The 27044-nt window shown below is 40.2% G+C and overlaps 1 protein-coding gene across 3 annotated transcripts in view; it reads left to right on the top strand.

The window, feature by feature from the left end:
• The window catches only part of SLC6A20 (solute carrier family 6 member 20), a 61981-nt gene that overhangs the window by 1708 nt on the left and 33229 nt on the right, over positions 1-27044 (top strand). For all 3 annotated transcript variants that reach the window (XM_060685925.2, XM_060685927.2, XM_060685926.2), the window contains exons 2-5: positions 9497-9637; positions 11505-11596; positions 15756-15983; positions 17188-17298. In XM_060685925.2, the coding sequence (XP_060541908.1) occupies positions 9497-9637; positions 11505-11596; positions 15756-15983; positions 17188-17298 (572 nt within the window). The remainder of the gene's footprint in view (positions 1-9496; positions 9638-11504; positions 11597-15755; positions 15984-17187; positions 17299-27044) is intronic.

Here is a 27044-nt window from a genome sequence, read left to right as displayed (position 1 = left end):
CTGTCTCCAGTCTACAATACAATCCTTTCAACAATTCCAAGAAGGCTCCACATCCATTTGCATCATTTAGGTGATAAACCTCCACATGGCCTTAACGACTCGCTAAAAAATGCAAATGACCAGCTGTCTGCAAGGAGTATAAATCCTTCCATTCCCCACCATCCAGTCAGAGCTGAAGAAGCTTCTTGGATGAGAAGTGAAACATCTTCAAAGAAAAACCAGATAGTCCAGTTGCCTCTTGCAAAAGCACCTTTGGGACAACCATGACCTGGATGACTTAAAATTTGCATAGATATCATTTCTTTAAGTCCTGGGCCAGACAAACTGCATATCCTACCTTATTTTATTTCTTAAAATTATTTTAATTAAAAAATAAATAAAATGAAAGCTAGCATATTACAAAGCAAACAGCTATAAACATCCTCTTTATTTTCAAGTATGTTGCTGGTTTCAAATATACCTTAGACATATTCTTAGAGAATAAGCAGAAAAGGTGACTGGTGAAAATCTATCTATATGGTCACTAGGAATCAAAACTGACTGTGCTTGATATGGAAATGGGCCCACATCTTCAGAAGAAAAAGGATTACCAGAAAGAGTGGAAGTAACTTTCTCAGTTTCTGGCAGCCAATCTGTGAGGGTTTCCATGATATATTTCCATAAATCCCAATGTGTTTTCTGACCTAAAAACCTTGGGGGAACTCCTTTTTTTTGTACTGCTGTGTTGCTGTACAATTGCATTGATCCAGTAAGAATATCCTCTTTTTTTGAATTTTTTTTATTTTATAAACAAAAAAACATACAATACATAATCAATCGTTCAGTGGTTCATCTGAGTGCATCTTTTGTGACTTCTTCTTGTTTTCCAATGTTAATCATTTCATAATATCATTTCATTTATTATAACATTTCTCCCACATTTCTTATTTTGCTATTAATACATTTATCTCTCTCTCCTCTTTCTTCTTCCCATGTTTCATTACAACATTACCCTATATATAGTTCTTCTCTAACTAATGGTAAAATTGTCTCCATATCTTAAAATATTCAGAGTCCTCTCTTTCTTTGATTGTCAAAGTCGATCTATTCATTTCTGCACAATCCAATATTTTCTTAATTACTTCACCCTCTGTAGGGATTTTCTCTGCTTTCCATCTTTGCGCAAATACTATCCTCACTGCAGTTATTATGTGAATAATCAAATATATATTTTCTTTTCTAAATTTCTCTGGTAGGATACCCAATAGGAACAGTTCAGGTTTTAAATCTATATGTTGTATCATTTCTTCCAATCATGTTTTAACTTTAATCCAATAGTTTTTTGCTTCTGGACATCAGTAAGAATATCCTTCAAAGAGGAAGTTTCCCTGCACAAAATGCCTGTTACCAGAGGCCCAGACAGGAGGCCATGAAAATAATTCCCTGAATAAAATGGGTTATGCTGAGCATTTACTTCAGCTTCATCACTTGTTTTTATAGACTGCCTTGCTAATCCTGGAGATTAAACACCAAATCATAGATATTTACATAAATATTTTGGTTTTAAAAATATAAAGAAAACCTGAGAAAGCTAAATTTAAAAACTATGTTTGATTTAATCAAAGAGGATTTCAAGGCTTGGATCATAAATCATTCTTTTTAAAAAGTTATGATCATAGTTAATTAACCAGTTGAGGCAGGAAGGCTAGTACATGCCAAAGAAGATGTTTGGGTCACATGATACAAAGTGACGTACATCTGATCTAGGCATTTAATAGCATTTAATTTGCTGGAACTTTCCAGGATTTAAGATTTTTCAGTTAAAATACTGTACCAGCAAAGTTTCTTGAACCACATAAAACCTAAGGGATTTAGAAAAATCCACCTTAAATAAAAGTTTTGTTTTTTCATTGTTTCATATTATTCCCCAGATTGGATAAACATTTGAGCTGGAAAAGAATGTTCAGCTTCCATCCCTTTAAATTGTAGCAGCTTGACATCTTCCATAATCTTTTAGATTTTCAAGCCAGCATCCCTGCATAGGCAACATTGTGTTCCTAACCACAATGCTAAAACATTATTTCTTCCCAGGACATAGTGATTTATATTTAGTATATATGTTACTGTATTATGTATGTATGTATATCAGTGGTGAAATCCAAATTTTTTTAATATTGGTTCTGTGGGTGTGATTTGGTAGGTGTGGTGTGGCCTGGTGGGCGTGGCAGGGGAAGGATACTGCAAAATCCCCATTCCCACCCCACTTCAGGGGAAGGATACTGCAAAATCTTCATTCCCTCCCCACTCTGGGGCCAGCCAGAGATGGTATTTGCTGGTTCTCCGAACTACTCAAAATTTCTGCTACCGGTTCTCTGAACTGCTCAAAATTTCCACTACCGGTTCTCCAGAACCTGTTGGATTTCACCCCTGATGTATATGTATGTATGTATGTGAAGTTCATGAGAAAGACCAGGTAAAAATTAACAGTGAACTTTTTAAATAGTTTATCAATATATAAAATACAATAAAAAGTGAAAATAGTGAGAAAGTATGAGATGAAAAGGAAAAGAGAAGGTGTAGGGAAAAAGAGGAAAAAGAAAGAAAACATTGACTTTTGACTTTTATCATAGTAGAATAAGATAATAATATAGTCTCAACTTTTTATTTTTACACAGTAATATATATTAGCCATTTTTATAACACCAAACCTATTTAATCAGCAAAACTCAAAGTCAGCATTTAATTCTTTTCCATCTCAAGCACAAAGTCCAGAAATGGTTTCCAAGTGGAAACAAAGATAATTCCATCAATTTTTCTAGCCAATTATCCATAAGCAGTGGTGGGATTCACATTTTTAAACACTAGGTTCTGTGGGTGTGGCTTGTTGGTCATGTGACTGGGGGGCATGGCTGGGGGTCATGTGACTGGGTGGGTGTGGCCAACTCAACATCACTGACATTGAGGGGCGCCTCTCCCGGCCCCTCCCCTCCCAGCCACGCCCGGCCTCAACATATCTATAGTTCTGTAAAAATGTTGTTCACCTTTTTTCAACTTTATTATCTGCATCTACATACTACAGATGTACTTTCTAGGGTCACTGAAAGGAGGAAATGGCTCATATGCTTTGCCCAAGAGTGTGATAATCAGGTCACAAAACAGGCTTTTGAGGGGCTGCCACAAAGAAGGGGGGCAACCACCGTCCCTCTCAGGCCAGACAAAGGACCCCCGTACAGCAGCGCAGGCTGCCAAGAGCCCTGGGCAGCAGAGGGAAAATGCCCAGCCTGGCACTCAAGCTTCCAGGGCACTGGACCCCACAGCTCAGCCTCCAAGAGGGCGCCCGGCTTGCTTACTGTCTCCTCAAGGCTACTGCTGCTGTTCTCGCTCTCCTTGGGCACATTGCTCATGGTGGGTCAGGGGGAGGCCCACTCCCTCTCCATGCAAGGAGACCCGGTTTTGAAACCAAAGCATCCTCAGCAATAGGATGGGAGACCACCAGGAGAGGTCAGGGGGAGGGGACAAGGGGATGGCGAAAGGACAGCAGGGTTGCTGGTGGCCAAGTGCTAAAGCAGGACTTCCCTCAGAATCCGACTCCCTCTCATTATAATCTCCTTCCTTCCTTCCTTCCCCCTGTTGGAAGAAACATCCTTCTGGGTTCTGCTCCAAGTGGGGAAACAGACACTGGAAACATGGAGACTGCTTGGAAAGATGGTTTAATGGTGGACAGGATCACATGGCTTGAGTTCCTGAACAGAAAAGGGAGGAATACAGCGAGTCCACGGGTTTTGATGCTCTCTCTGGCTCTACATTTCTTGGGGCCCCGAAAGAGTATCCTGATTGGTTGTCAGACTCCCAGGGGGTGGGGGCCTTGCTGGCTGATGGTCACATGTGCTTCCCAGGTCACATGTGGTGAGTTTCTGCTGCTATTGTGTAGAGGGCTAATCCTATCTTTGGCAATTCCTACTATGGCTCTGCCTGAAGGAGGCAGATCTTTGTTATGTAGAATAGACTGGCCCAGGCCTTAATGGCCCATTGACAAAGGGTGGGGGGCAGGAAGGTGGGAGCTGCTTTGTCTGTAAAATATGCTTCTCATATTTCTCATCCTGGGAAATATAATATTCTGCCTTTTTCATATTTCCTAAAATATTTCACTCTTCCAGGAAAGGGGTGGGTGCTAACTTCCTACACCCCTTTCTTTCCCTTTCTTTTTTTTAAACTGCCAAAGGCTCCTGACAGAGATTTCCTAGTTTGACCCTTCCCCCATCATTGCTTCAGCATGGTTTTTAGCTCACATCTCCCAGACTCGTGTGTGTGTGTGTGCCCCTTGCAGCTCAGCACTGTGAAAGAGGAAAAGATAGGGAGAGGCTGGGGTGAGAAAAACAAGCATTTCAAAAAAGAGCTTCCATTAGCTTGCAGGCTGCAATGAGTGAGACACCTCCCTCTGCCCCACCCCCACCCTCAAAGAAACTTCTATGACGGTAGGCTGCAAAGTGCAAACTAACAAAAGTTCTTTTTTTTTTAAATGCTTGTTTTTCTCAGCCCGAAGTCTGATGTTTTCCTCTCCATTGTCACAGCAACGACAGGGGAAGAAGATCAAAATGAGAAGCCTCTGCCCATTAAAAAAAAAAAAAAAACCCTGGGGACCTTCCCTTTTTGTCCACCCTCCCCTCTGTTGCCTCCATTCCTGATGCCAAGCTCTGCTTCCGCCCTCTCCCCCTCACAATGCCAGAAGATGCATGCCGCCCCCCCCCCCCACACTCAAACAAACTTCTGTGATCTTAGGCTGCAAAGTGTAAACTAACGAAAGGTCTTTTTTTTCAAAGCTTTTTTTCTCATTCCCCAACCTCTCCCGATATTTTCCTCTCCAGAGGATCAAAATGGGAAGCCTCTGCCCATTTAAAAAAACCCATGGAGCTTCCCTTTTCGTCCACCCTCCCCTCTGTTACCTTGTTGAGACAAGGAGTAAAGACCAGGATAAGAAGGAAAGAATGGAATCATCAGCTGGAACAGAACGGGAAATAGAACTGAGAAACCAGCAAAAAGAAGATAACAAGGAGGAGACACTATTAAAATTAATAAGAATTGATAAATTAAAACAGGGAGAAAATATTTTAAAAGATTTTAAAAAGAAATGGGAGGAATGGGAAGAGGTTTGGAGGGAAACGATAGGATTTAGAGCAGAAAGCTTCCAAATTAAACAGTAGGAAAAGACAGGGCAAGGAGAAAAAAATTAAATTATGAATTCAGAATATAAACTTTGAAGTAGATGGAATAAAAGATTTAAGAGGAAAACAGGGGAGACAAGTCAAAAAAAGGTAGAACTAAAGAAGGGGATGTGGATAAGAGATAATAGTTAAGGGGAGAAAAAGAATTATAGATATATCATGATTATATGTTAATTGTATTAATATTAGAATGATATAGGCTGGACAATTAGTTGGTATTTAATATAAATAAATATTAGGATAAACATTACCACAAATAGATATGAATGAATTGTGAATGAGAATTAGCCATAATACATCACATGTTTTTATCATTAGCCTTTCTTCAATAGTAGAAGTTTGGCATTTCAAAGCCAAAAGATAACTTACTCAAGATGTTTTTACTTAAATGATACCCTGTGATTAATACCATTTGGCAGTTTTAGGCATTTTTCCAAACTAAAGATTGGAGTTTAGAAAAAAAATCTGTAGACTAGCGCTTGCTAAGTACCCCAAAGCGAAGGAGGGGGAACAGAGGCAGGAAGGATGGATGGATGGATGGAGGGATGGAGGGATGGATGGATGATGGACAGACAATCTCATAGCTCAATCCTATGCTGTTTCCCCCAAAATAAGACATCCCCTGATAATAAGCCCAATCAGGCTTTTGAGTGCATGACAATAAGGCCAAGTCAGTGGTGGGATTCATTTTTTTTAACAACTGGTTCTGTGGGCGTGGTTTATTTGGGGGTGTGGCTTGGTGGTCATGTGACCGGATGGGCGTGGCTAGCGGGTCATGTGACTGGGTGGCTGTGGCTATGTGCTTCGGGACTACTCAGAGAGCTGAAAAAAGTCATTTCTGACTGGTCCTCGCACTTTTGACCAGTCCTAACACTTATGACCATCCTCACATTTATGCCAGTTGCAGCATTCTTAACAACCATGTCACTCATTTCACAACTGCTTCTCTTCACCACGGTGACAAGATAGGGTGCAAAACGTAAAATGTGAGGACAGCCGTAAGTGTGAGGACCACTCAAAAGTGCACGGACCTGTCAAAAATAACTTTTTCAGCCCTCTGAGTAGTTCATATGCACATAGGGACTACCCAGAGGGCTGAAAAAAGTGATTTCTGACAAGTCCTTGCCCTTTTGACTGGTCCTCGCACTTATGACCATCCTCACATTTATGCCCGTTGCAGCATTCATAACAACCGTGTCACTCATTTCACATCTGTAGTGCTTCATGTGACCAGCTGGGCGTGGCCAGGTGATCATGTGGCATTGCTTCTCTGCCCTAATGACAGTTTGCTGCAATGGTCGTAAGTATGAAAAACTGTCATAAGTCACTTTTTTCAGTGCCATTGTAACTGTTGTAAGTCAAGGATTACCTGTACAAAAATACAAAAAGCTTCTTTGCTTGCAAAAGGCTGCCCTAAATACCAATCATTAGATTAGAAATACTTGCAAACTGGAGTTACAAATCAGGCAGGGTGGCAGAGCACCTTGAGGAATTAAAATAGTTAAAATGCAATGATAACTATCAGCAGTCACCTCTTGCTCATAAAGTGAAATCCTTTAGCAGAGAGGTCATTTAAGCTCTCCAGAATGAAGCCAATGAGAGTATCTGTTGCTTGTTAAACCAATTACCAGAACAAATAGACACCGGAACTAGTCAGATTTCCGAAGCTGCTTCTTTTTCAGGAGCAGAGATTAACATTTTTCCTTCCAAACAAGCTGAATAGGGAAAATTATCTCATCACTAAATACAGGATTAAACATCACCAAGCATAGAATTAAACTTCACCAAAAAGCAGTTTTAGACCAAAAGTCAGAAAGGGTATGTAAACTCATGTTTGAATCTTTCTAGCTAGCCAATAAGCCTTGCTGAATGCCACTCATCTTGGTTCCTTGTCTTTAAAAGCTTCTGCTTCATTACTCAATTATTTCTTCAAAGTGCTGATCATTGCACCCTGGCTGGAAGAACTCCAACAGGGGAGTATTTCCTTCCAACAGCAGAATAAAAAGCTTAAAATAATACTTTCCCTTTAAGAAAGTCAAGCAAAAAAAAAAACAACCCACACTTCCGAGAAGCTCCGGAACTGGAAACAACAGTAAGTCTAGGCGTACTGCCAAGAATGTAATAAGGGTTAATGGAAAGGCAGTTTCTGTAAGCAGGGTAATAAAGATTAGGCTAGGAAACAACACCAGAATGTATTAATTCCTTACAGGATTAACCCTGTAAAGTGGAAAAAAACAAAAGGAGATTTCTTCTAACTGGTTCTCCGAATTGCTTAACTACTTAACAACCGGTTCTACCGAAACGGTGTGAACCCGTAGAATCTCACCACTGGGCCAAGTGTTTCAGGGCTCAAAAAATATAAGACAGGGTCTTATTTTGGGGAAAACACAGTAATTATATATGTTCTATTGATTTCAGTTACGAAATATTTATTTCTGTTTATCTGTTTTGGCTCTATTTTATTTTTTTAGCTTACTCTGTAACTCAAGATGTAGAACATACATATCGATAGTACTATTTCCTCCTCCTATTATCTTCAATTCTGAGAGGTGGATTGGACTGAGAGAGATGACTGATCCTAAATTGCCCAAATATCCATCCAACTTACGTGCCTAGGGCCAGACCAGATTTCACATCTTTTGGTTTCTTGGCCAGCACTTTAACCACTAGACCAAAACCTGGGTGTTTATGTACTCTTGATCTTTTCTCACTTTCCTTGGTTATAATTTAATTTAATGTTTTTATAACAATTGGTTATACTTTAACTATCACTCTATCTGAACTGTTTGAAAGATTCTACTTAATCATCTAGATGTGATTTACAGAAAATTATTCTGGCAAACACAGCCAGTCTGTAGGCTAATTATCAAGCTCCAATTGTAGAAAAAGGAAGATAGAGCAAGAAATAAACAACCAGGCAAATCCTTTCTATTTAGAAACAATTGTTTCCTAAGAAAAATCCCCACTGGGACTTGTTTTAAGCAGTTTCATATACTATTATATTGTATGCTATAATCTGCATGCCTAAATCCATTTCCCCAAAAGTGAATCAATCTGAAGTTGTTAGGTTTTCTTTCTGGATGGACACACATCCTAATGTTTGTGGAATGTACCTAGCAATTAGATATTATAACACAAAGTCGAAGAATAGTCAAGTGAAGGAGGGTAAGGGGCACAAGTGAAAAAATGTGCCTCACAACATAGGTTTTTTAAAAAAATATTCATACAGAGATGTTGAGGTGCAAGTGTGAAAGAGCAACACCTGTACTGCTATAACATCATGATATGCATTTTGGAAACAATGTAGTTCAGAATGAATAGAAGTGGCCATGGAGATATGTGATTCCATTTCTGTGATTAGACTCGCACATGATGCTCAGTGGTTGCTTGGTTTTGGCTTAGCATATGAACCAAGAGTACTTTATTCTTTCAAGCATGACTATGAAAATTCTGATTTAGCATAGTTTTTTTTTAAAAAAATTATATTGAGAATATAGTATAGACCTGTGATGGTGAACCTTTGACACGTGTGCCACAGGTGGCACACAGAGCCATATCTGTGGGCACACAAGTGTTGCCCTAGCTCAGCCCCAGTGTGCATGTGCGCACCGGCCAGCTGGTTTTTGGGCCTTCCCGGCTGTTTCTGGCCTCCGGCGGGGGCTCCGGGGGGCCTCCAGGGGGGAAAGCTGTTTTTGCCCTCCCCAGGCTCCATGAAAGCCTCTGGAGCCTGGGGAGGGCGAAAAATGGGCCTACTGGGCCCACCGGGCCATCACATGCCAAAAGCGGGGAGAGTGCAGGGGGGTCATGTGCACATGCACAGGGGAGCAGGGTGCAGGGCGGCATTGAATTATGGGTGTGGGCACGTGCGCGCATGCAACCTCTCCACACTCCCTCCCGCTTTTGGCACGCGATGGCAAAAAGGTTAGCCATCACTGGTATAGACTAATTCTGAAACATATAATTCTCATTCCATTCATTCATTATGGAGAAAGTTCTTGCTATCAAAGTCAGGAACTATGTTCTGGTGTTTTTTATTGTTTAGCCTTGTATTTTCTGGAGAAATTTGTTGAAACAAGTTTTATAGAAATTTTCAGCATTCATTTGGCCAATCAAATAGTTATCTTTAAGTAATGAGAAATATGTTGGCAAGCATACTTCAACTGGGAGTTGAAGCCCATGCATATTAAAATGGTCAAGTTGGAAAAAACACTACATTATTAAGCACTTATGTAAAGCTTATAGCTAAATTCTAGATTGTTGATTGTGATCTATATATGCTTTTGTTTCTCTTGCAGGTGGATTTTTAATCCCATACTTGATTATGTTAGTTGTGGAAGGAATGCCATTGTTATTCTTGGAATTGGCAGTGGGACAACTTATGCACCAAGGGAGCATTGGCACATGGAATGCTATAAGTCCTTACCTCTGTGGAGTTGGTAGGTTCTTGTCCATCTATTGCTTGCCTTTCTTGTTTAAAGAACAAGAGATAAGAATTGGTTTTTAATATAGATCTTGCTAGAGATCCATTGTTTTGTCTATGGATTCTACAGGTAGTCCTCAACTTACAACCTGTTCATTTAGTGACAGTTTAAAGTTACAACAGCACTGAAAAAAGTGGATTATGACTGATTTTCACAGTTGTTGTGAAACCCATTGCAGCATCTCCATAGCCAGATGATCAAAATTTGGATGCTTGGCAACTGATTCGTATTTAGGACTGTGCCAGTGTCCTAGGGTCATGTGATCACCTGTTGTGACTTTCTGATAAGCGAAGTCAATGGCAAAGCCAGATTCACTTCATAAACTTGTTACTAAATTAACAACTGCAATGATTCACTTAACAACTGTGACAAGAAAGATCATAAAATGGGGCAAAATTCACTTAACAAATGTCTTACTTAACAACATAAATTTTGGGCTCTATTGTGGTTGTAAGATGAGGTCTAGCTGTAATAAGCTTGTAGACATCTGTTCCAGTGGTGAAATCCTCTGAAGTCTGCTACTGGTTCTATGAATCTGTTACCGACTGCACTCTTTGCCTGAGGCACAACCGCGCAGCGCTAAAAAAGGAACATTTTGAAGCCTTCCAAGTTTGCAAATGTAAGTAGAACAGCGGGGGGGGGGGAATCTGCTGTGCCACGTGATTTAGATTAGCTAGAAAGCAGGAAATCTGACAATTCTAGCTAATATAAATCGTGCATCACAGCTGATCATCAGGCAGCTGATCATCAGAAATACCGGTTCATCCAAACTAGTAGCATTTTTTACTACCGGTTCAGGAGAACTGGTCTGAACAGGTAGCATTTCACCCCTGATCTGTTCTCACTTTTTCATCGCAAGCTTTGATGAAAGGAAGGACAAACAAAGCTTTTTTCTTAAAAAAAAAATCTACATGGACAATTTTCATCCTGTCAAATTGCAAATCTAAAGTCAATCCAGGTAAGACAGGCTAAGCCAAGCAATTGAGCTACCTGACTATAACAGTATAAATTATGAAGAGGAGGGATTAAGGTTAGGTACAACTTTCTTATCTCTAGAATGCTGTTTCCTGCCTAAGCTACCAGCCTTCTAATATTATATAACACAACCCACAAGGGGTTGAATGAGATGCTTATGGCCAGGTCAACTCATCCATGAAAGAACGGTACTATTTTACAGAAATTATTGATTTGCTGGAAAAAAATAAAGAGGATTCATTTGATTTCATTTGGCAATTAATTGTTGCAATGTGAAAAGCTCTTTGTTCAAGATTCCAACTATTCCATTCCATTCCCTTGAAAAATGTTTAGGGTTTTTTTGTCATTTCCTACAGGAAGGATCCTGTACCTCTTCTCTAATGAAAGTGCTTCCCTCTTCCATTTCCTCACTATTTCAAACTTTTACTAAATCTCCTCTTGTTTGTCAGTAGCTAATAGCTACCAAAATTTGCAATAAAACCCAGAAAATAGAATGATAGAAAAGAACCTACTGTTTTAATGGCCTATCATTCACTCTGGGTGTTCTATTTATGTGACTGTATCAAAACTTCACAGGAGTGTAAGCACTACATCTGGGCTGCTAATTAAAGCAACCATTGATTTTTTTTAAGGGTTCTACATGAGCTGTACAAATATAAGCTGTTTTAAGCAGTTAATTTATTAAAGCAATTCTTAAGTCAGTAACATCTTTTTCAGGGTTGTACAGAGACTTTAAAAAACTCTGACATTGTTTTCAAAGCATCCATACTTCTGTTGATTCTTTCTGAGGGGGTGGTAACAACAATCAATTAATTCCATTTGCCTGACATATTTTTCTTGTTTTCAGGAATTGCCAGTGTTGTTGTGTCGTTTTTCCTCTCCATGTACTACAATGTTATAAATGGCTGGGCATTTTGGTATCTTTTCCATTCATTTCAGGTGGGTCAAACAATGTCTTCACTGATGTGTCAGTTATCTTCCTTTCTGCTAGGATGCTGTGACTGAACAGGTTGAATGTGTATATGTTCCATCTCCTATAGACACCAGAAACTGCAGTGATAAGAGAGAGAGAGGGAGAGAGAAAGGAGGTGGGGAGAATGGATTGGAATAAATATCTTATATCCAGTTCTCAAATGCAGTTTTGCCACTTTAGTGTGCTCCCAGCTATGCAAAAATATGTTGTATGAGAGAACTCTATAGTGTGAAAATGCTGCTTATTTAAAATGCCTGACACCTGAAGGTAAATACTGACTTCTCCTCCTTTTCTTTCTTTCTTTTTTTTTTTAATTTGATTTATATGCCGCCCTTCTCCGGAGACTCAGGGCGGCTTACAATGCGCTAAGCATTTGCTGAATTCTGATCAGCAAAGCCAGCAACTGGTTTCATGTCTATTCATCAGTCCTTTAGTAAGCCAACATAAAATTGACTGTCTTTGTGGCTAACCTTCCTGTTCTATGATGAGACAGAATCTTACCTGGTGGAGTCCCTCAGTGTCATTTCCTCTCCTACTAACATCCCGTTTTTGTGAACATGACCAGCAATTATTTCCTCTAATGTGAGATGGGACAAGGCTGAACAAATGTGCATGAGTGTTGGAACACCAGGTGACTCACCTATCAGTTGTATGGCTTCTTTTCATATTCCTCACCGTGGCATAAACATACTGCAGTTAGCAATAATTATTTTATGTTATGCCTCCTCAGCCCACAACTGAGGCAGCTTTATGTTGTATTTCACTTTTAAAGAATTATTGTCCATCTTTTACTGGCACAATTTTTGCCATGAATGTGATATAGCTATGTCTTCACAAGGGACAAAGATGGGACAATTATCAATAACACATATATGATGATACCATCATACAAATTCTGTGAGTTACCTACTTGTAGCAGATATTGTGATGCAGGTACATAATTGTGGCATTTGCATGATAGAATCATTGCACACAACCTCATGTTTGATGTCATTGTGGTTTGTTGCAGATGGCACTGGTTCTAGCAAAATTAGCTGAATATGTGGTTACTGACTTGATCTGGGTTGGGGAATCTATCCAGCTCTTGCAGACCACTTTAGGCTGTTGTGAGCATATCTTACCTCTCTGGTTACAAGATACAGAGCTCCATTGACATTGGATTGGTTTTAGGAGACACCAAATATCTGGTATGCAACATCTGCCCGTGTAATGCATAACCAGTGCTGTCTGAAATAACAGTGAAATAAATATGTTTTGCAATTAAACAAAATAATCTCTCCCTGAAATCATATATTGGATTTTACTGATAGGTTTATGGCAACATTTTATGATGCTCTACACAAGAATTCTAATTGCATAATATTTCTTGGACTTGGGTTGTTCAGAGTGCACTAAGATGAAATGGGAATATATGACCAAACAAAAAGCTTCCCTGTAATAACAGTCGTGACCTCTCACTTTGCTGTGCAATAGCAATATCGATTAAGATTGTGTGTGTGTGTTTTAGAAATTCAGAGCATTATCATAAAAATGCATTCCTGTTCAGTTTAATTGCTTGGATGTAGAATAAAATGTTTATGTTTACTTTTGCTTGTTCCAGTACAGGGTATAAGTTCACGTGGTATAAAATAGTATCTCTTCTGCATGTGAAAGAACTCCATTTACTTTACAGCTGAGGAAGAATGCCTTTTTCAGCATATTTCACCATTTTCCATATAGTTTATGAATGCTATTAGAGACAGAGATTCTAGTAGAGTAAAACAACCAATGTCAATTCATGTATAGTTATGCTGGCCATTTTTGACTTAAATAATAATTCATAACAATTCCTTGGAATATTGTGATTACAGAACTGAATATTATTAGCAAACTTATAACAAAATGGCTAAGCTATGAATTCCTTGATGCTCTCTGAGCTTGTTTGTTTGTTTGTAAACATTTTATTATTCAACTAGGTAGTATCATCAATGGTTAATAAATTTTTAAGCTACTGTCATTAGCTTAATAGAAAAGAACTAGCTTTTGAAAACAACAAATCCTTTTCTCTGTAGGACAACAACAAATATGTCACAGCTCTTACAACATGGTCAATTAATGGCAAAATGTTGTATTCATATCTTTAGATGTTACCTCTTGAGTAATGAAATGTCTACAAGCAACCAAGTTCAGAGAACACCAAGGCTCCTCAAATGTATAACAATCTAGTCCTCCTTTTTGTACTTATTTTCTCTGGCAAGTATTGAAAACATTGGGAACAATACAAAACCTCATGGGACATGTGGCACACATATAATCAAAGATAAAACAAAAGAGCGGCTTGGAGAGACCTTGCAAAACTTTGTTTTGGGCACCAATTGCGGCCTTTCTTGGATCAAGAATCCCTGCACTCAGTCATTCAGGCCTAGTCATCTCACATCTGGACTATTGCAATGCATTTTACATGGTGCTACCCTTGAAGAGCATTTGGAAGCTACAGCTGGTGCAGAATGTGATGCTGTGCGCAATTCTTTGGACCCCTAGAGAGGATGTTACACCATGTTACACCACTGCTTGACACGCTGTACTGGTTGCCAGTCTGCTTTTGGGTGCAGTTCAAGGTTTTAGTCATAACCTTTAAAGCCATGCATGGCATGGCTCCAGGCTACTTGAGGAACTGTCTCACCCAATGAGATTGGCTTGCCCTACCAGCACCAGCAAAGGGGGGCATACTGCAGATCCTGTTAGCCAAGGAATTTTGTCTGGTAGGATCCAGGAGAAGAGCCTTCTCTGCCATGGCTCCTACACTCTGGAACACCTTACCCCTGGAGGTGAGACTGGCTCCCACCTTCCTGACTTTCCACAAGAGCCTGAAGACCTGCTCTGCCAAACAGCTTAGGATCCCATGGGTGGAGCTTCATACTGGAGATGGTTGACTAAGTTCAGTGCCACCTCCCCATCCCATATGTCTGGCGCCCTTCTTTGCCATCTTGTCTTTATGATTGTTAAAGTTTTTAATCTGCTGTTGTAAAATGGACATTTCTAATGTTTATAAAGTTTTTCATGTTGTAAGCCTCTAAGAGCCTCTAAGATGAGCGGCAAATAAATTTAAAAATAAATGTAGCAAAGTTGAATAGATTTAGAAAGGTCTGGGACAGGGGTGGGTTCTACTTACCTTTACTACCGGTTCGCAATGGGATTGCGCATGCGCACCTTGCTTCACTCTCGTGTGCGCGCCTTGCTTTGCTTGCGTGCACGCCTTACTTCTGCTCATGTGCAGATCGCTGATGATGACATCCGGGGCGGTGGGCAGGGCCTTCCACCAGTTTTACTACCTGTTCTTGTGAACCAGTCTGAACCGGGGGCAACCCACCACTGGTCTGGGACCAATAAGATTCTTCTTAAGTACTCAATATGTTAATCTCTCAAAGCTTCATTAATAATTCATAGATTTCCATACAAATTGTCCCCCCAAATCCTGCCTGAATATCTCCTCTTAACCATGATGCACAATTTTAAAAAAAAACTCAAACCACTGTATTATGCTCCAGAAATATTTCAGTTTTCTTAGGTCCATGTTCATGTAACATAGTATGCTTGTCACTGAATAGGAGTAGCTCTCCAATTTGTCAAATAGTTTTCTGTTGCTTAATTTTAAGTATTATAATTATAGATATAATTATACATAGATGCCAGCTTGTCTTCCCAAGATTTGGCAGTAAATTATTGTCAAAATTCTACACTTTACATGGCTAGGATCTGGCAAAAGGAACAGCATGGGTACATAGGAATCATTTCTCCCAGGAACAGCATGGGTACATAGGAATCTTTATTGCAAACAAGAATGAAGTAAACCAAGCAGCAGATTGCCCACTGTCAGAGTGAATGTTCAAATGCTTCTTCTAAAGGTAGTGGTTCAAACTCATAGCATTTTCTTTATGCCCCTTCAATTAACTGGCTCTTTGTACAATACTTCCTGCTCTTGAAATTGTTAAGTATTTACAATACTATCAGTTCTGGCCTGAAAATTGTTGTGGGTGATTTCTCTCATTGGGGATTAAACCCAATGCATTGCAACCTTTTTATTTGGACTGTCTGGCAGTATTGGGAATTATCTATAGGGGTTTAATGTGTGATTCATCCTTAAAGGATCCTTTGCCATGGGCAAGCTGTCCACTGAATATTAACCACACAAACTATGAGGAAGAATGTGAGAAAGCAACACCCACTCAGTACTTTTGGTACAGGAAAACCCTCAATATTTCTCCATCCATTGAGGAAAGTGGAAGCATCCAATGGGAGCAAGCAGCTTGTCTCATCCTTGCCTGGCTAGTGGTCTATCTGTGTATTCTGCGTGGAACAGAATATACTGGCAAGGTAAGAAATGTACTGGGTTTGAACATATTGGCATTTCATAAATATAACGGGAGCCAAGAAAAACAATCCTGAAAACCTTTTAAAATAATTTGGGATTTAATTTTGCCAGGGAATTAGTTGTATGAGTAAAGACTTTTTACTTTATAGTGTGATGACTTTTTAACAGAGAAATGGGCTCTGAGCTCTGTGAATTTCTCTATCATAAAAGTTCATGTTAACAGAAGGATTTTTATAAACATATGAGTAAAAATGTGTATAGTTGAAATGAAATAGGCAGTGGATGCATGTGCATAGTTGCACATATATGCATGTACATGAAACAAATTCTGAACTGAAACAACCTTAAACATTGTCATAGAAAGATTTGAAAACTTGCCCTACTAAATGATATTTCAATGACTATTAGAATATTACAATTTTTAGACAACTACAGATAGTCCTCGACATAACCATTTTTTAGTGACTTCGAAGTCACAACGGTTCTGAAAAAAGTGACATGTTCATTTTTCACAGTTGCAATCATTGCAGTATCCTCAAGGTCACGTGATTAAAATTTGGACACTTGGCAACTGGCATGTATTTATGATGGTTGCAGTGTCCTGGGGTTATGTGATCACCTTTTGTGACCTTCTGACAAGTAAAGTCAATGGGGAAGCCAGATTCACTTAATAATTGTGTTACTAACTTAACTGCAGTGATTCACTTAACTGTTGCAAGAAAGATCATAAAATGGGGCAAAATTCACTTAACAGTCTTGGTTAGCAATGGAACTTTGGGGCTCAATTGTGGTTGTAAGTTGGGAATTACCTATATAAGCCTATTAAAGCCTGTAATTTATTTATTTTTCATAAGAAGGAAGAGCTTAAATTATGGCCATTCCAAATAATATTACATAACATGGAAGTATTTATTTTATTGATTGAAGGTCATCGCTAAAAGTTCAGTATTGGTATACATATAGTCACCATTTGGAATTTAACCTAAATGCTAAATATGCTAAATAATAGTGTAATAATGTTTATTGTTGTTGTTAGTCATGAAGTCATGTCTGACCCATTGCAACCCCATGGACAATGTTCCTCCAGGCTAATAATGCTAAAGAATGCTAAATAATAATATTCTTGAAACTCATTTAGAGGTAAAATATTAATTCTCAGCTACAGGAATATTTGCACTTCTAATAAATGTACCATTTTTTTTGCAGGTTGTTTATGTAACAGCTATATTACCTTATATAGTCCTTATCATATATTTGATCAGAGTCTTAACACTTCATGGAGCTACTAATGGACTGAGATATATGTTCACTCCAAAGGTACATTTAAAGTAGAACACTAGCTATTAACTTGCTGAAGGTACAGTCAATATTGCACAGTTATTCATTCTCACCCTGCAGAGCATCTGTAGAAGGAATCAAGATGATACCAAAATCATGCAATTGAAACTACCCTTCTTCTGCATGCATTGGATGTGCAACATCTTTAAAAAGGACATAATTTTGATGTTTGCCTTTTTTTAAACATTCCCTACTAAAATGCCCCAAGAAGGTATAAAAGATGCCATCATGATGCCATAATTATATACATTTTTAATAATTTTATGTTTTATTGTTGTTAGCTGCCCAGAGTAACCTAATAGCAAATAAATTTAATAAATAAATGATTATATTCATTTTCATACTGAGAAGCTGCCTTGATTATCAATAATTGTATAGCATAAGTGGGCAGTCATTTGATAATTGGGAATTAAGGTTTGGATGAGGATTGAAGAATGCAGAATAAGTAGGGCTAGGGTTTTGGAGAGACTGTGGATTGTTGTGCCTTATAAAGTAAAAATGCCTATTTTAATGCTTTTGTATTGCAGTTTTCAATACAAATAATATCAACTTATGACCATAATGGTGCCCAAAATTTCCATCATAAGTCATGATAGCTATGTACAGGCACCAACATGACCAGACCCAATTTTACAACTTAATTTTCAGTGGTCATTAAATAAATGCCATATTGTTAAGTGAATTCAGTGGTCATTAAATGAATTCCACAGTCATTAGGTGAGTCAATACATTCCTATGGATATTTTTTGCTGGCAATTAGCAAAGTTATAAATTGTAATCATGTCATCCTGGAATGCTGCAACCAGCTGTAAATGAAAACTGATTACTAATTGCTCAAAATACAGTCAAGCGATCATGGATAGGTATGCAGTATTCAGAACTGCAGACACAATGTTGTAAGTAATTCTTTTGGAGAAAGCCTGTCATAATTTCAGTCAGTAAGCAAAGACTATCTGTATCCATTTCTTTCTAAAAATGACAAGAAATTGACTTCCATTTTTAGCCATCAACTTGAGAGTTCTGAAGACTAAAAACAGGAGTTTCTCATCCCTGTTTTATTAAATCAGTTGACAGTACAGATAATTCTCGACTTTGAACAGTTCATTTAGTGACCGTTCAAAGTTACAATGGCACTGAGAAAAGTTACTTATGACAATTTTTGACACTTACAACCAGGGGTGAAATCTAAAAATTTTCGCTACCGGTTCTGTGGGTGGCTTAATTAGTGGGTGTGGATTGGTGGTCAGGTGACTGGGTAGGCGTGACTTCTTTGTCTGGTGGGCGTGGCCAAGTCGACATCACTTCTTTGCCCTTTTTTAACCAACAAAACAAAACACAACACAACACAACTGGCTCACCCACAATGTAAAAGCAGCTGTGCTAGACCCAAAATGGCCCCTGAAACAAGCAGGAACCTCACACAGCCACAAAAAGTCCAAAAAACCAACTTTCACACTTTACACATACAAAATTCCACATACAGCTTTGTGAGATTTTGTGTGTTTGTGTAGTTAGAGTGAAACACTACAGAAATACACAAAATCTCAGAAAGCTGCACAAATATTATTTTATTTTATTTTATTTTTATTTTTATATAAAAGCAGCTAAATTTAAAACTTCCTAAACTTTAAATGGCTAGGTCTAAAAAAAGAACAACTAAAAAAAACCCCAATTAACTATTTTTTTTAAAGCTCCCAAAGGGGAAAAAAACTTACAGGCAGACAGGCAGGCAGATAGAGCTGCTGACCGATGAGCTTGATTGCAGGCAGGGAGATTCAGTTGCTTGCTCATGTAATGGATTGCAGGGATTACAGCAAGCGAAGCAAGGCAGGCGTTGCAACCAGCGGCTCAGGATTCAGTCCGAAGAGTGAAGGTAAGCAAGCTGGAGGCTGGGGGGGGGAAAGGGATTTTTGCTACCAGTTCTCCGAACTGCCCACCGCCATCGCTACCTACTCGCCTGAGCCAGTCAGAACCGGGAGCATTTCACCCCTGCTTACAACTGTTGCAGCATCCTCATGTTCACATGATCAAAATTCAGATACTTGGCAACTAGTTCATATTTATGACCCTTTTGCGATCTTCTGAACAAGCAAAATCAATGGGGAATCCAGATTCATTTAACAACCGTGTTACTAATTTAACAAATGCAATGATTCACTTAACATAATACTGGCCCTCCTTTCCCGACCTTGGTTCAGATGCTGCTTTTAAAAGCCAACCTAGCGCTGTGAGACTCCCCCCTCTCGCAGGCCTGGCCCTCCACATTATCGAGGGCCTATCTTGATGACGGGCTTTGGAACCCCGAGAGATGGCATGCTGCGAAGAGGGGGTTGAGGGGTTTTTTAGCAAAATTTTTAATGAAAATTTTAAGGGGACCCGGGAGGAGGGGAAGGGTTATAAAGATGGACCTGTGGGGGTCCATATAGCCACCAAGCAGGGTGATGGGTCGATTGGACGCAGCGGAGGAGTCGTGGAAAGAAATTTGACCAGGGAGCAGGAGGGTGATAGGAAGGGCAGTGCAATTGAAATAATGAGTGGGAGGGGCAGATATGACGGGCGCAGGGGGCCATATCATGTTCCGGGGGTGCGTGCACGCTGTTTATGAGCAATTGTGCACTCTGGCCCCCAATGCACGACTTGTGTCCGGGGTTGCACAGAGCCTCAAGCCCTGGGTCCGTGGCTGATGTTATGTAATGCCAGGTCGGTTGTTAATAAAGCCACCCTCATTTGTGATCTTATTTTGGAGGGTGGTGCGGACCTGGCAGGTATTACGGAGACCTGGTTGGGCCAAGAGGGGGGGTCCCCCTCGTTGAAATGTGCCCACCAGGTTTCTGTGCATTTCATCAGCCAAGGGCCCAGGGGAGGGGTGGAGGAGTGGCGGTGATTATTAGGGAAAGTCTTTGTCCGAGGGAGACCACTGTTCCTCAGATAGCCAGATGTGAGTCCCTTTTTGTGAAGTGGGGCCGTTGGGTGCAGATGGGTTTGCTGACTACGTACCTGGCTCCCTGCCACGTGGCAGTGACTCTGCCCGAGCTACTCGACGTCATTGCCAGGGTGGCGGTTGATACCCCCAGACTTATTGTCATGGGGGATATCAACCTTCCATCTGCAGGTGAGGCATCTGAGGCGGCTCGGGAGTTCATGGCTTCCATGACGGCCATGGACCTGACCCAGTTAGTTCAAGGCCCCACTCACATAGGGGGACACACTCTGGACTTGATTTTTGTCTCTGGTCAGTGGTTGAATGATCTTGGTAGAGAGGACCTAGATATCAAACCCTTGTCATGGACAGATCATTCACTCCTCCACTTGGACTTTCCTACCACTTTCCCCCACCGCAGGAGACAGAACCGACCAGATGGTTCCGTCCCAGGCGCCTGATGGACCCCGAAAGGTTCCTGATGGAGCTTGGGCCGTTTCCTGAGACTCTGGCACATGACTCGACTGAAGAGCAGGTGGCCGCCTGGGAGAGTGCGGCCGCCGGAGCTTTGGACCGCGTTGTGCCGTTGGGGCCTCTGACCCGATGCCAATCTAAATTGGCTCCTTGGTTCTCTGAGGGGCTGAGAGAGATGAAGCGTCGGAAAAGACGCCTAGAGAGCATTTGGAGAAGTAGTCAATCTGATTCTGACCGGACACAGGTGACGTCTTATATCAAGACCTACCTAGTGGCGATAAAAGCGGCAAAATCTAACCATTTTTCTGCTCTTATCGCATCTGCAGAGAACCGCCCAGCCCCCCTGTTCAGGGTGACCCACTCCCTTCTTCGGGGGGGAGTGCGGGAAGATCCCTTGCAGGGTCGTGCTGAGGATTTTGTGCAATTCCGATAAAGTCGCTCGGATTCGGGATGGCTTGGATTCCGATTGGATGAGTCCAGGGGAGGAGACGAGGGTAGGTCTTGAGAATGTTATCTGGGAGGAGTTTGATCCTGTGGCTCCCGAGGATGTGGACAGGGTACTGGGTAAGATTAGTGCCGCCACGTGTTTATTGGACCTGTGTCCCTCCTGGTTGGTACTGGCCTCCCAGGAGGTTACACAAAGCTGGCTCCAGGGAATTATAAGTGCGTCTCTGAGTGAGGGTGCCTTTCCTGCCGCCTTGAAAGAGGCAGTAGTGAGGCCCGTCCTCAAGAAGCCCTCCCTGGACCCGGCTGAATTAGGCAACTACCGTCCGGTCTCCAACCTTCATTTTGTGGCAAAGGTTGATGAGAGAGTGGTGGCACGACAGCTTCCCCGGCCCCTGGATGAAGCTATCTATCTGGACCCATACCAGTCGGGCTTCAGGCAGGGGTACAGCACAGAAACAGCATTGGTCGCATTGGTGGATGATCTCTGGAGGGCTCGGGACAGGGGCTGCTCCTCTGTCCTAGTCCTATTAGATCTCTCAGCGTCTTTTGATACCATTGACCATGGTATCATGCTGCAGCGGTTGAGGGGGTTAGGAATAGGGGGCACCATTCTGCAGTGGTTCTCCTCCTTCCTCTCTGACCGCTCGCAGTTTGTGTTGGCAGGGGGGCAGAAGTCGACCTCGAGGTGCCTCACATGGGGAGTGCCGCAAGGGTCGGTCCTCTCGCCCCTTCTGTTCAACATTTATGTGAAGCCGCTGGGTGAGATCATCCGTGGTTTTGGGGTGAAGTGTCATCTGTAAGCTGATGATACTCAGCTGTACATCTCCACCCCAGACCACCCCAACGATGCCCTTGATGTGATGTCTTGCTGCCTGGAGGCCGTGCGGGTCTGGATGGGGAGGAACAGGCTCAGACTCAATCCGTCCAAGACCGAGTGGCTGTGGCTGCTGGCGTCCCGATATAGTCAGCAGGTGCCATCGCTGACTATTGGGGGTGAATCACAGAGAGGGCTCGCAATCTGGGTGTCCTCCTGGACGCACGGCTGTCTTTTGAAGAGCATATGATGGCCATGGCCAGGGGGGCCTTTTATCAGGTTTGCCTGATTCGCCAGTTGCAGCCCTTTCTGGACCGGGACACCTTGCGCACGATCACTCATGCTCGTCACCTCCCAGCTGGACTATTGTAATACTTTCTACATGGGGCTCCCCTTGAGGAGCACTCGGAGGCTCCAATTGGTCCAGAATGCGGCTGCGCGGGTGGTTATGGGTGCAACTCGTGCCCAAGTGACACCCCTCCTGCGCGAGCTGCACTGGCTCCCAGTGGTCTTCGGGGTGCGATTCAAGGTATTGGTCACCACCTTTAGAGCGCTCCATGGCATATGACCCGGGTACCTTCAAGACCGACTTCTGCCACCAATAGCCTCCCACCGGCCAGTTCGCTCCCACAGAGAGGATCTCCTCAGGGTGCCATCAGCCAAGTTATGCCGGCTGGCGACACCCAGGGGGAGGGCCTTCTCTGTGGGAGCCCCAGCCCTGTGGAATGAACTACCCCCCGAAGTGCGTAAGATCTCCGACCTCGGGGCATTTCGCTGTGCACTCAAGACCCTGTTCTTCCGCCAGGCCGGGCTATCAACATAATAATTTTAAATTGGGTGTTTTAAATTTCTGGGGTTTTAAATTGAGCCAAATTATTTAATAATTTTAAATTATTTTAATTGATGTTTGTCTTGTGCTTTTAATAGGCTGTACACCGCCCTGAGTCCTTTGGGAGAAGGGTGGTATAGAAATAAAATTATTCTTATTCTTATTCTTTTTTTTTTATTGCAAAAGTTTTACAATTACATTTTCACCCCTTTTCCCCCCCCCACCACCCACCCCAAACTTCCCAACCTCCCTAACCCTCCCTAACCCTCCCTAACCCTCCCCTCCCCCCAGACTTCCCTATATTATACTCATATCTGGTAAGAAAAATTAAAAAAAAACCCTTAATATAAAACTTGTATAAAAACTTGAACCCCTCCCCCCCCTTTATAATTTTTCTATTTACCCTCATTACATTAAAATATTTCTAATACATTATTTTCAAATAAAAGCTATTTGATATTTTCTAGTTTGATATTTGTTCTGAACATATTCTATCCACTTTTTCCATTCCCATTCATAAGTCTCTTGTGAACAATCTTTTAAGTATGCTGAAATCTTCGCCATCTCTGCAAAACTGGCCATCTTCAAAGTCCATTCCTCAATAGTGGGCAAAGCTTCATTTTTCCAATATTTACCTATCAACAATCTTGCTGCTGTTGTCATATACAATATCAGTTTTGTTTCACCCAATGTAAAACCCTTAACTATACCCAATAAAAACAATTGTGGAGAAAATTGAATTTTTTTCTTCAAAACATTCTGCATGACCCACCAGATTTTTATCCCAAAAGCCTTAACTTTCCTACAGGTCCACCAAACATGATAATACGTAGCATCCAAACATTCACATCTCCAACATTTTGGCTGAACATTAGGGTACATACATGACAACTTTTTGGGATCTAAATGCCATCTATAAAACATTTTATAGAAATTTTCCCTCAAATTCTGCGACTGAGTAAATTTAACATTCTGAACCCAAATTTTTTCCCATGTTTCCAACATCACTGGTTCTTCAAAATTTTGTGCCCACTTAATCATACAATCTTTAACTAATTCAGTTTCTGAATCCCTTTCTAACAAAACATTATAAAGCCTTTTGATATGCATTGGACCTTTCTCTTTTATATGTCTAACCAATTCTTCCTCGTGCAACATAATACCAGTTTTTTGGTCCTCTCTCCATCTCGATTGTAATTGATTATATTGTAACCAAGTTAGATTAATCCCTTCATCCAACAGTGTCTGCAATGTCTTCAGCTGCCATCTGCCCGCATCTGTAAAAAGAACCTCTTTGTATAAAACCCCCCCGAGTGACATTATATTTGTATTCCACAAAATATGACCAAGATCCAGCCATAGCGGTATTTTATAATCCCATTTGAATCGGTGCTTCTTCCAAACTCTCATCAAAGAGTCTCTAAGTATATGGCTTTTAAATACTTTATCAACTTTGTCATCATAAAATAAGTAGGCATGCCATCCAAATTCAAGATCAAAACTTTCTGCATTCAATATTCCAGCCTTTTTACTTCCAAACCAATCACTTGTTAAAGTTAAAGCTGCTGCATCATAATATAACTGTAGGTTTGGAAGTTTAAGACCTCCTCTTTCTGGAACATCTTGCATAATTTTCAATTTCACTCTCGGCTTTTTCTCGTTCCAGACGAACTTATTCACTCCAGTTTGCCAGACTTTCAATTGTTTATCACTTTTAAGCACCGGAATCATTTGAAACAAAAAAAGAAATCTTGGCAAAATGTTCATCTTAACTGCTGCTATTCTTCCAAGTAGAGACAGCTGCAGTTTTTTCCAAGTCTCCATGTCTTTCTGCATCTCTCGCCACAACACCTCATAATTATTTTGAAACAATTTCATGTTTGATTCTGCAACCTGAACTCCTAGATATTTTACCTTTGGTACAATCTCAAAACCTGCCCTCCTTTCAAGCTCATATTTACGATCTTGTGTCATGTTTTTAGCTATCATTTTAGTCTTTTTTGGATTCAGTCTAAAACCTGAAACTTTACCATAGTCTTGTATAATGTCCTTCATCAGGATTATTGATTCCATTGGCTGTGATAGGGTAACAACTAGATCGTCTGCAAATGCCTTTATTCTGTAATCCTCTTGCCTAATCTTTATACCTTTCAGGATATTAGAGTCCCGTATTGTATTTAGCAAGACTTCTAGTGTTAAAATAAATAAAAGGGGACAGCGGACATCCCTGTCTTGTTCCTTTTTCAATTTTGAACTCTTTTGTCAAACTTCCATTAATAATGATCTGTGCCTTTTGCTCTTGGTAAATTGCTGAAATCGCCTGTATAAATTGATCCCCAAAGTCCATCTTTTTTAAAGTCTTTAGTAGAAAATTCCAATCCACTCTATCAAAGGCCTTCTCTGCATCCAAAAAGACCAGCACTGCAGGAATCTGTTTATTCTTCTCAAGATATTCCAATAAATCTATTACTTGCCTTGCATTATCCTTCATGTATCTGCCCTCGATAAATCCCGCTTGATCATCATGAATCACCTTTTGGATTACTGGCATCAACCTGTTGGCTAATACTTTCGCATAGATTTTATAGTCTGTATTCAAAAGAGATATTGGTCTGTAATTCTCTGGTTTTTTAGGACCGACTTGTTCTTTTGGTATCAAAGATATATAAGCTGTTGTCCATGATGGGGGTATTTTACCCCCTTGTTGAATATTGCAAAATAAATCTCTGAGTTGTTCCGCCATTTCAGCTTGCAAAGTTTTGTAATACACTGCAGTCAAACCATCCGTACCAGGAGCTTTGGCTGTTTTTAACTGTTTAATTGCTACTATTATCTCCTCCTCTGTTATAGGATAATTCATTCTTTCCTTTTGTTGATCAGTAATTTTTGTAACTCTTTTATCGTTTAAATATTTTTCTATAAGTCCATTCTGCACCTCCTCTTTGGCATATAGTTTGGTATAATAGTCCACAAAAGCTTCTTTAATTAATTTTTGTTGAAAAATTTCTTTCCCTCCAATATCAATACTATCAATAGTCCGTATACTCTGTTTTTTCCTCAATGTGTAAGCCAACCATCTGCCCGGTTTATTAGCGTTACAAAATGTATTGTGCTTCGCATATTGTATGTTTGTTGCAACTTGTTCCGCCATAAGCATTTGAAATTGATCTTTCAAAAGTTTTATAGCACCGCATATTCTTTCATCTGTTGGATTTTTAATAAGTAACTGTTCTTTATTCTTTATTTCTATTTCCAATTCAGTTCTTTTCTTTTGTCGAATCATTCTATGTTTAGAGTTCATGTAGATAAGCACCCCTCTCATATAAGCTTTACTTGCATCCCACACAATTTCTATTGGGGTACCTTTATTCAAATTTATTTCAAAAAATTCTTTCAAGTGCTTTTTAAGTTCTGTTATGTTTTTTTCATATCTGAACAAGTTCTCATTTAATCTCCAAGAACGTCTCTCAATCTTATCCATCTCAATTTCTATCCATACTGGGCTATGGTCAGTCAAAGTTCTTGGAAAAATCTTTGTTCTTTTTGTTTTGACAAGTAAATCATCTGACAACAAAATCAAATCAATCCTAGAGAAGGATCTATGTCTATCTGAAAAAAAAGTATAGTCCAGTTCTTTTGGGTTATGTATTCTCCAAATATCTTTTAGTTCCAAATCTTCTTTCATATCAAAAAAGGTCTGAGGTAACCTAATCCTAGATTTCGCTAAACTCCTTTTGTCTAATTTAGAGTCTATTACTCCATTCCAGTCTCCCATGATTAAAATAGATCTATAGTCCCATTGTAGTATTTTAGTATGTAACATTTTATAGAAATAATCCTGTTGTTGGTTGGGAGCATAAATTCCTATCAAAAGAATTTGGCCATATGTTGTAAGTAATTCAATTGCTACAAACCTACCATCTTCATCTGTTTCTATAACTTTAGCCGTAAATTTCTTATTTACATAGATAACCACACCATTCTTTTTTTGCAACGTTGAAGATATAAAGTGTATTCCTAGTTTGGAGTTTATCAAGTATTTTTGATCTTGAACTGTAATATGCGTTTCTTGTAGACAAATTATATCATTATTAAATTGTTTCAGATATATAAATAATTTCTTCCTTTTCTGTGCTGAATTCAACCCATTCACATTCCAAGATAAACACTTAAGCGTCATCTTCATCTTTCTGGAGCAAAGAGCAGAATAACCGAATATCATCCAAAATCTTTGGAGTCGC

This window comes from Pantherophis guttatus, chromosome 4, assembly GCF_059756535.1.
Source record: "Pantherophis guttatus breed Tessera chromosome 4, ASM5975653v1, whole genome shotgun sequence".
Taxonomy (NCBI): domain Eukaryota; kingdom Metazoa; phylum Chordata; class Lepidosauria; order Squamata; family Colubridae; genus Pantherophis; species Pantherophis guttatus.
This window is presented reverse-complemented; position numbering and strand designations above follow the sequence as displayed.